The sequence below is a fragment of the Tiliqua scincoides genome, chromosome 3, assembly GCF_035046505.1.
Source record: "Tiliqua scincoides isolate rTilSci1 chromosome 3, rTilSci1.hap2, whole genome shotgun sequence".
Lineage (NCBI taxonomy): Eukaryota > Metazoa > Chordata > Lepidosauria > Squamata > Scincidae > Tiliqua > Tiliqua scincoides.
The window spans coordinates 204,046,591-204,057,544 of record NC_089823.1 but is presented as its reverse complement, the minus strand read 5'-3'; the positions used below and the strand labels follow the sequence as shown (position 1 = coordinate 204,057,544).

Below are 10,954 nucleotides of genomic sequence, written 5' to 3'. Positions count from 1 at the left end.
TAATTTTAAAAGTGACGGTGAATCAAATTTTGTTCATTGAAATCAATGGGAAACAATTAAAAAAAAACATACCAGTAATCAAAATAGAAACCAAGTGATCATCCAATTCAGGCTCACAGCATAGCAAAACGAACTGTTGAACTGAGCAAACAAAATGAATCAGGTCACCCAGTGAAGCAATCGGCATGATATTTCTTTCCCCTGCGACCCTAATGTGGTCTAAGTGTTCCAGATTTTGCATCTTATGAAGGACCTGCATCATGAACCAGTCAGGCTTACAATCAATATGATTATGACAAGCTTCGGTTTTTCAGTGCTCCATTGACAAATCTAGCAACACTGGTCCAAAAGCAAGCTCCAAGTAGTGTGTGGGAAATATTTTCATTCCTGTTTTGAATCCTTTTTGACACCTACACAGAGCCAGGTTGGGTAGTGTCCATCTGCCTGGCCTCATGTTTCCACCACATCAATGCTCATGAGATGTTGATAAGCAGAAGTAATATGTCCAGCAGTACTGCATGGCCAGTTCCATGCTCTAACCTGCCCTGTGTGGTTCTTTCTGCACTGCCTTCATGTAAATGCTGATCCACTTCAGTGACTAGAGGAATGGTTGACCTATCTCCCTATTCTGTCAACTTTCTCCTCTTAAAGAATGATGAGAGGTGATGACTGAGCTATTCGAGTTTGCATACTTGAATTTCTAGAACTCTGATACTGCATTAGGATGTACGAGCAACTTTTGGCTTTCTGATCAACTTTTGATGGCCCCATTTATATGCATTACTCTGCCCTGTGCATTTAAGCCCTCTGAGTGTGTTTATGTTTATTAGACGTTTCTTTTATATTGTGACACAATGTTAACAAACATTTTGGAAACTGAGGCAGCTCAAATGCCTGGGAATGTCTTATCTATACAGTTTTTGTTTTTTTTGAATGCTTAGGCCTGTGGCTCCCAAACTTTTTCGACTGGTGGCTCTCTTGATTTAGTGGGTCTTTGGCTGCAACTCCCTATTAGTCCTACAATCCTATACATCAGTGGCATTCAAACTGGGGCGTCATGACACCCCAGCCTGTGGGTCCTGGCCTCTGCCCCCTTCAGGGGTGGGGACAGCCAGGAGAGGGGGAAGGGGGGCTGCAGGGGCTTTGGTGCACTTGCCCAAGCCTCCTGCAGCCTCCTGGGGGTGTGGGGAGCCTTGCACGACCTTCAGCAGGGCTCCCCAGGTCAGGAAAAGTGAAAGCGGAGTGATCACGCCCTGCTCCGCAAAACTGGAAGTGGAGCACGATCGCTCTGCTTTCCCTTCTGATGGGGCTGCAGGGACTGGAGTGCACCCTCCAGTCCCTGCAGCAGCCATCCCTGTGTGCGGGGAGCCCTGTGCGAGTGCCTACAGGGCTCCCCAGGACAAGGAAAGGGAGAGTGGGGCAATCGCACTCCACTTCTGCTTTCGGGGAGGCAGAGCAGATTGCTCCACTCTCCCTTTCCCTGACCTGGGGCTCCCTGCAGGCGCTCGCGCAGGGCTCCCCGTACACAGGGATGGCTGCTGCAGGGACTGGTGAGTGCATCCCAGTCCTTGCAGCCCCCTGAGCTTCCCCTGCTGCCTCCCCCCTCCCGCCCCCGCAAAGACTTACTGTGAGTTTCAAACTCCCGGAGAGTTTGAAAACCACAGCTATACGTTGTATAGAGCAGTTTTTTGTAAGGATTCCAAGGCTCCCCTGGCTGGTTTCAGTGGCTCCCTGGGGAACCATGGCTCACAGCTGGAAACCACTAGCTTAGGGAAACAGGCTGAAGGTACAAGGAAAGTGTTGGACCCAGAGGTGCCTTGCATGAGTAGAAAGAGAGAACAATTTCCATTGACAGTACTCTCCCACTTCATCCCACACTATTTCCAAGCCTTCTTTGCTGCTATCAGTGCCACCAAGTACATTCTAATATAAGCTCTAACCCATGGTTGGTTGGACCCATCATGAATTTTCTGCCACAATTGTGCAAAGTGTCACATCCAGAGTCATGGACATTTCTTCATTCCAAAGGTTGACCAGAGCTTCCTATGCTCTGGTCCTACTGCTGGTCTTAACAGTAGGAAAATTCCCAAGAGGCATAAGGAATCTATGTGGATCCATAAAAGTCTTTGCAGGCAGACCATACAATTTGATCCCCCACCTCTGTAAAGATTAGAGCCTGTGGTTAACCTAAATTCTACCGGAAAATGATCCATCATTCCCAACAAATGATCATAATTGCTGTCATCCAAAATCACTACACACTTGCCCAACAGTAAACACCAGGTCTAATGTGTGTCTTGCCACATGTGTTGGAGTGGAAACAAATTGAGAGGCCCATGGTTGCCATGGCAGCCATGAAAATCTGAGCTGTTCCCATTAGGGAGCCTCAGTGAGAACGTTGGAGTCCCCCTGAACGAAAAACCAGGGATACTCCAATGCCACACCCCAAATCACCCCAAATAGCTCAGGCAGGGAGACAGAAGGTATACCAGCAGAATCCCAATTCTGTCTCACCCTTTCAGTATGTAGAAATTATTCGTATGGAGTTATTATCATGGTGCTACAATAGGTGAAACAGCAGGGCTGTACCAAAGGGCTAACAGCCTAAATTAAGGGGAAAAATAATGGAACTGGAAAGGTATGTGTATAGATTTATCCTGCTGCGATCTGGAGATTGCTAGTGCTTACATCATGGTCAAGAATACAACTATAAGTTATAATGCATGATCATTTATTTGGTCTTTAAATGACAATCTTAAAAAGATTTTTAGCTAATAGTTGTAAGTCAAGCTCTGTCTTCAGAGTCCCAAAGATTTCTTATTTCTGTTAAAAGCACCCTAATTTCTTCTTATCCAAAAGGGACTTTAAACTACAATTACTTGCACAGTGATTGTTTTTATGGTGTATGTCCGCTAGAGGGCAGTCTAAGTCCTCCTTTCTCAGGAACAGTTCAGTCTCTTAAAAAAAGCAGCAGAAATATAAAACCAGATTGCCACAGTGTGGTGTTGTGGGTTTGCATTTTTGCAGAGGGTGGACACACATCCTAGAAAGTAATCTGAGTCAAAGAGGAGCCTGAGACTGAACTGAAAGAAACTGTTCCTTTGACAACACAGCACATGTTCCCCTACTTTCCATTCCACTTTCCAAAATCCCTGCTTGAAAATTGTGATGAAAGGAATTAACTGCTGGTATCAGTGAACTCTGATAACTGCATATCAAGGCAAAGCATGTGCAATTTTCCATTTTTTACACCCTGCATCTGAGTATACAGCTAGACACAAAACTCTTTTGTGATATAGTCTCATGTTATCCCACTGCTGTGTCCACAAAATCTGCTTTAATATGGCAGCACCATGAATGCGCTTAGCATGACATTACAACTATTATTATTGTTAAGATTTATATATTACTTTTCAACACAAATAGTTTAACAAAGTGGATTCCACAGTAAAATCAATGGTTCCCTACCCCCAAAAGGCTCACAATCTTAAAAAAAGAAAAGAAAAAAGAGTGACATTAGCAACAGCCACTGGAAAAGATGCCATGCTGGGGTAAAGAGGGACAGCTACTATCCCCCTACTAAATATAAGGGGACACTATTTCAAAAGGTGCCTCTTTGCTGTGGTTATGGTTGGCAACCTTCAGTCTCGAAAGACTATGGTATAAGCCTACAGCACCAGGTATTCCCATGCGGTCTCCCATCCAAGTACTAACCAGGCCTGACCCTGCTTAGCTTCCAAGATCAGATGAGATCAGGCATGTGCAGGGTAACAGTTGCTGTGGTTATGCCTCTATATTATCAATGCTGTAAGGCAGCCATCTCCAAACTGAAGACCACTGTGCAGCTGAGAAGCCCTCCGTGTCCCAGCCAGCACTTACAGTTCCTACGCTCTGCTGCTGCTCCTGGCACCTGATGTATATGATAGCGATCAGTACGCCAACACTGTCGATAACTGAATACAGGGGAGGGGGAGCAGGGGATGTAATAGGAGGTGATGACTATACTGTGACATTTCACCGGGATGGAAACGTGAGAGAACTTTTTGCCTAAAGTTGCAAGGTAGCCTGGAACACGATTGTGAAATGTGGTGCACTGTTCAAAACGCCACCTAACATGAATGGGGAAAGTGGCAAGATAAACCAAAACAATTGTTGCTTACTGTAAATCCCATTTCGTTTGAAGTTAAATGCAGCTTCCCAAGTATAAGAACAACCCCACTGGATCAGGCCATAGGCCCATCTAGTCCAGCTTCCTGTATTTCACAGTGGCCCACCAAATGCCCCAGGGAGCACACAAGACAACAAGAGACCTGCATCCTGGTGCCCTCCCTTCAAGGGTCGTTCCTTTGGTTCTCAGATTCCAGGAAATGTCTGAGAATTGGTGATCTAATCAAGCATGCTCTGTGTTGGGGGGCAGGGCAGATACAAAGACAAAGAAGCTACTCTGTAAACATCTAATTTCATATTAAATGTCTCTTTCTACATACTGTTGGTGACACTGGGCTACACACCCATCCATTATTGTTGAGGATCTGCCCCCCCCCCCGTGTCTCAGGGCAATGAGTTCTGTGTTGCACAATTGTTGTTTGTTATGTCTAACCATTTGTGACTGTAGCCATGGAGTGTGTGTGGGCTGCACCATCTTATGGGATTGCATTTGGACTTGAAGTTTAAATTAAAAAATGTTTTCTATGTTTAGCAGCAGAACAATGTAAGGCGGGGTAAATCCTGAGAGCATTGATTTCAACCTTTTTCATGTCACTGCACATTGACAAGGCATGAAAATTGACAAAGCACACTATGCTGGGTGGGGGGCTCCCAACCCCCAATGGCCTTACTAATTAATTACCCTCCACCAAACTCTGGTGGCACACGTGGAAACTACTGGTGGCGGACCACTGTGCCACATGACACTGCTTGAAAATTGCTGCTTCGGAAGGTCATTAAAATTACAACTAACTTTACAGCATCATTCACATACGTGCTGAAGCATTTTGGGTCTTGGCTGAATGACCACCTGCATTTTCCCATCGCAAAAATGCAATTTGTGTGTAGTTTGAAGCCTCCTTGCCAGAGGACTGGGTCACGGAAGAACCTGAACATCAAATCCTAATAGTATTGATAAGCAAGAAAGTTTATAATGAACATTCAACCAGCCCCTACAATTGTTACTTGTTGAATTAGCTCAACTTTATTTGTTCTTCACTTGTTCATCCAGCAGAGCAGGAAAGACAAATCAGTTAAAATTTTTGGAGCATTTGGCTTTAGATTTTCATGCAGAATGGTTTAAAAAAAAAAAATCAGTGCCACCTACAAAAATGCTCATGTTGTCACTTCAGCAATAGTTGCTCTGAATATTTTACAGAAAGGTGGGATTGAAAAATAAATACAGACACTTCCGAGACAATCATTACAAGGCAATACTTTATTTTTGTTTGTTACTTTGAAGCATGCCGGAGATGCACATTTGAGCACGTGTAGTTGGCGCTAGGTGCCATCTGGAGAGCAAGGGCCAGACCAGTAATGTTCACAGTACTGAGGGAGAGGTCACAGATTTACAGGCCAGAATGCTCACACTTTTCATTTAGCAATGTCATCATCCCCATCCTTAGTTGAACTATGAAGTTCCACGCTCCAAATTTGAACTGACACTTGTTTACTCCTTAAGTCCAAATGGAGTTTTCACGCATCCAACATTCAGGTAAAGACTTCCCACTGCAAATCTTGCTGGGACAGTATATTTGGTATCCTGTTACCAAAGCCACCTCCTGAGGACTCTCAAGTTGGGGGGAGGGAAGAGGAAACTTTTGTAAAACAAAGGAAATGTTTTACACTTCCAAAGATTTTCACCAGCCCTTGGATTAAGCTCAATCCAGGTACAAGCCAACATATTTACAATTAATTAATCAGGCTGAGTAGCCCTTATTCGGACTGCTTGGGTCAGGAAGGTGTCTGGATTTTGGAAAAATTGCATAAATATTACAAAAAATGCTTCCTCTTGCCCTTTTCTCTTTTACCCATTTGGGTGTCTGCTGGTCTCTTTGACATATTTCTTCGGTCATGTTGTGAGAATGGATGATGGCCGGATGATGGCCGGATCCCAAAGGATCTCCTTATGGAGAACTCGTGCAAGGAAAGCGCCCTACAGGTAGACCACAGCTGCGATACAAGGACATCTGCAAGAGGGATCTGAAGGCCTTAGGAGTGGACCTCAACAAGTGGGAAACCCTGGCCTCTGAGTGGCCCGCTTGGAGGCAGGCTGTGCAGCATGGCCTTTCCCAGTTTGAAGAGACACTTGGTCAACAGTCAGAGGCAAAGAAGGAAGGCCCATAGCCAGGGAGACAGACCAGGGACAGACTGCACTTGCTCCCAGTGTGGAAGGGATTGTCACTCCCGAATTGGCCTTTTCAGCCACACTAGATGCTGTTCCAGAACCACCATTCAGAGTGCGATACCATAGTCTTTCGAGACTGAAGGTTGCCATTAACACAGGATCCCTGCACAAGATTGTTTTTCTCCCATGGACACATATGACATGTGTTGTTAAAGGTACTACCAGTAACAAATTGCAGTGAATTTTCCTTGCATTTGCTGTTGTTCTTCTTTGTCCTTGAGAGCTCCCTGACCAGGGTGAACAGGATTTACACCAAGTGGACCACCTCTATGTGCACTGGGTAGTATAAAATTGCAGGCTTTACATTAGGGCAAATGTTCCATGACATTACCATGTGGCAACCTAGATTTATAGCTCGGGCCTGGATCTTTTGAGTAATTACATCTTCCTGGGGTAAGACCTGAAGCCACTTTCTGCAAAGTAGCCTCATCAGAGCCCCATTGAAATGTGTAACTACTTCTGGTCTTCAATTTATTTCATTACAACTGGTTTAGGCTGTAGATTTGTATGATAAAACCACCCAAGTGCTTAATATGCCTACAATGCATCCAATATCCTCACTGAAATAGCGATTAAGCTACAACGACAACAACAGTTACAGCAAAAAGTGTGTAAAAATCCAATTTTATGAGCCCCATTTTAAAATGCCACACACACATGAAGACAAATGGTTATGAACAACCACTACTGAGAATTCTTCAAAACTTTATTTATAGAAACATTCAAATGACCATTTTTAAAAGATATGCCAATGGAGTTTGAACCACAAAGTAAAATTACAGCTCCTTTGAATTGCTAGCACCATTTCAATACAAATTACACATTAAATTATGATTTCTGAGCACGTTAAAAAGTTTAGCATTATAAAATTGAGCATTCCAGTAATAACAAAATGCTTTTCAAACTCTCTAAAAGTCCCATATGAGGAAAACATTTAAAAATGGAGTTAACATGCATTGTTTATCAGGTAAAATGATTTGTAAGACAATTTTTTCATAAACTGATTTGCCATGATTAAAGGAGAAGCCATTTGAAAATGACTTTTGACATCCTTTTACAAAGAAGGTAAAAAACATTTAGTACTCTATCATACACTCACCGTACAGTAAAAAGCAAGACGGGGCTTATAAAATGTCTTTCTAGTCTATAAAAGTACTAAATTAAGCATTAAGTCAAGTTCTCTTTTGGCCACATGCAGCCATTACAACAAACTGCTAAACACACTGCTTTTTAATCACTGCACAGTTGATCTGAACACACAAGTAAAACAAAGATCCTAAAAGCATCATAATAAAAGTCTGATTTAAAAGTTTTCCACTTTCCCATCTCACTAAGTTTACTACTGAATCCTTTTTCTAACATCTGGCACAAAAAAAACTTATCTGTGTTCAAAAGGACACATAAAGTGCTAAAAGTGCAAAGAATTTTTTTCAACGTACCCTTAAGGGTTGCTTTGTCTGGGATAAGGTGATTGGTTTTGTGCCAAAAACTCTTTCTGCGTGCTGCAGGATCTACAATGGGGTATGTGTACAATATTTTGTAAATGGCTTCCTACGACTGCTAGTCTTTCCTTGTCATATACATCTGACAATGTTGATGCCTCCCCAGAAGTCTCTGCAAACAGCTGTGGAGATTTTCCACCTGTCCCAACCAATCCACCTAAGAAGCCATTTGTTAACATTACAGGTGCCTCCCCAGAGTCCGTTTCCAGCAGAAATTGCACCACCTACACCATGCAGGAAGCAGCTGGTGTATTTATAGTAGCTGAATGTCATGTGTTCCAGAGCCAAGTATGTAAGAAGCATCTGCAAGCATGCACCACCCAAAAAAGTTTGCTTATAATTTTCCCTCAAAGAAAAAGAATTCCCACATTAGCAGTGTTTTATCTAGAACGTTAAGAAAATATCTGTGGAATGAAGAAATACGTTCTATTATTACAAGTATTGGAACGGTTTTCATTTGTTTTACTGTGTACACATTCAGAATGTACGCATTCAGTTCTTCAAGCCATACCCATTTTACAGCAGCTAAGAAACAAAATCAAGGTGAGCATAAAGAAAGTAGATCTTGTGCTCCTATCAACGGCAGACATTACAAATACAACATTTTGACACTTTAAACCAAACAAGAATGAGTTCTGGCAGAAAAAAACAAAAAAACCAGAAATAGCCAAAGAATTTCAAGCTGTATTCATCTGCAGTTAGGCACAGAAGGGTTTGACAGTGTCCAATTTCCTTAGAGACAGACTTTTTTGACACTTCAGAATGTAACATTTCATTTCACCCTTGTTTAGAATGGTCTCCTGTGGCATGCATCGTAATAATTGGTGCCATTAAAAGGTGAAAACATGTCCTGCTTAACAAAACGCACAAATTTCTCTAAAGGGCACATTGGTTTGCTGTAACGTTTGTTATGATCCCGACAGAAGGAAGTCTGGAATGTGACATCAATGCCGTTATAAAGGATGCGGACAAAGTGGTCTTTATTCTTCTTCCCATCTTTCCACAGCTCGAAGACAAGCCTGGCTGCAAATCTTGGAAACCTGGCCTCAGTAATGCCCAAGGCCCGAAGGACAGGCGATAAGGTGACATCATGTGCAGAGTAAAGGGCAAACAGCTCTTCCCTCTTGCCTTCTGCAATGCGCTGCATGCGGTTAACCGTCTCGTTCAGGAGAGGATGAGTGGCTAGTAGCGCATACAAGTAGTAGTATTTCTTCTCCTGCCTCTCTTTTTCATCTTCAAGTTGATGCGTCTTGATTACTTTAAAGTGCTCTATGTCAATGCAGCCGTTCTTAGTACATGGGAAACTGACATTATGACAAAAGTGGCACAACATGGAATCTATAGGGTTAGAAGCCCTTAACTGTCTGGTCGGTATACCAACTATCCTTGCCATATCTTCATATGTTTTCTCCAGGTGTACGTTCTTCACTCGTAGGCTATACTGACGACGCTGCTCCTCCTCAAGGAAATGGTTTCTTACGGGACAATCACAATTTCCAGAACAAAAAATGGTGCTCCACTGGAGCCTAAAGTTAATTTTCTTCCAATCAAAATCTGGCAGGAAGGAAAAGAGTAATGCCAGCCCGCTCTGCAGTGTCCTGCTCTTTCCAGTTGTCTCCAAATGGAGGTGTTTTGCTGTCCAGTCACTTGGTATTAAATTATGCTTCTTTATATAAATATCTCGGAGTAGTTGTCCATTTCGCAAGTGCTGCACAATTCCTTTAAGAAAAAGAAGTGGGGGGGGGGAAGAAGAGGGGAAGAATTATACAGTAACAGTACTGAATAAGGTGCTACCCTACGCCGATTGCTATTTGCTAGTACTTATTTAATTCTGGTTCAGGACAGCTAGCTGTGAACAATCAATTTCAGTTATGTGCCGGGATATCTAGGACAGGCACAAGAAGGGACATGTTACTAAATATATATTAACAAACCCTAAATTAGCTCTCCATACTTCTCAGAAAGAGCAGCATGAAGCAGCTGGTTCAATAACTTCTTTATGATAAACAGCTTATGCACCAAAAGTACTTTAAGAGGTATAAATTGGGAAAATCAATTTGATATACTATGACAGGGGTGTCAAACTCAGACAGAGGGCTGAATAGCTTTCATGATGCCTGCTGAGGGCCGAAGGTGATGTCATTGCACAGGAAGTAATGTCACTAAACACGTCAAAACCAGAAATACTCTGTCCTCATGTAGGAACTCATTAGCTGCTAATGACAGGAGAGATAATAACATATCTTTATCATATTTCAAGATATGGGAGAATCCAATTATCATGTGGGCCACCTTTTCAGCAGTGTCACCTCAGCATTGCTCAGCAGCTGAGAGCCTGAGGGCCAGATAAAAAGCTTCTGCGGGCTGCATCCGGCCCCCGGGCCTTATGTTTGATACCCCTATGAAAAAGCTATACAATAGGCTTGTTTTGTCGTCGTCATCTCCCCAGACTTGATGGGTTTTCAGAGATGACCACTCAATTCATTTTCTCAGTAACAATTCTGTTAACACTATGTCGACCAAAGAGGTAATGGCACAGAAAACTACATTAAAATTTTAGTTCGGAACTTTGTGTTCAGAATACCAACAACTTTCCAATCAAGGCTAGAACTACATATTATGCAACAGATCTTCTGTGATCTTGGAATGTTTTTGTTTTTACGTTAAATGCAGCTGTGCTGGAAGGAGGGGCTAAAACTGACATCATAAGTTGCAGTATTATAAGCCTATTATTAATTCTAAAGTATCTTCTTTGGAAAGACTGCGTTAAAGCTCTCAGTATAACAGACGGGGTGGGGGAAAGTGACAAGCGAACTTTTTAAAGATGGCAGTTGCATCCGATTGAAAGGACTGTGCAGGAGAGAAGACAAATAGCCATTTATATATGGCTATATAGCCATTTATACTACTACTATCAGAATTATATTCTCCTTTGGATAATCATTTATGAACACTAAGCAAGCACCTAAGGGGTTCCAATTAAAAGACAGCCCAAAGAGACCCTGTGGCATACCGATTTTTTGCTGGAGGTGGAACTAAAACAGCTGCACATACACAC

The 10,954-nt window shown here is 42.6% G+C and overlaps 1 protein-coding gene and 1 pseudogene across 1 annotated transcript in view; both read right to left on the bottom strand.

Annotated features, from left to right (window-relative positions):
• Positions 1-3,665: 3,665 nt before the first annotated feature.
• On the bottom strand, positions 3,666-3,785 carry LOC136646978 (5S ribosomal RNA; annotated as a pseudogene).
• A 4,219-nt stretch (positions 3,786-8,004) lies between these two features.
• Positions 8,005-10,954, bottom strand: part of LOC136645271 (2-phosphoxylose phosphatase 1-like) — a 28,548-nt gene continuing 25,598 nt past the window's right edge. The window contains exon 4 of the mRNA XM_066621508.1: positions 8,005-9,615. Within this exon, the coding sequence (XP_066477605.1) occupies positions 8,684-9,615 (932 nt within the window). The 3' untranslated portion in view covers positions 8,005-8,683. The remainder of the gene's footprint in view (positions 9,616-10,954) is intronic.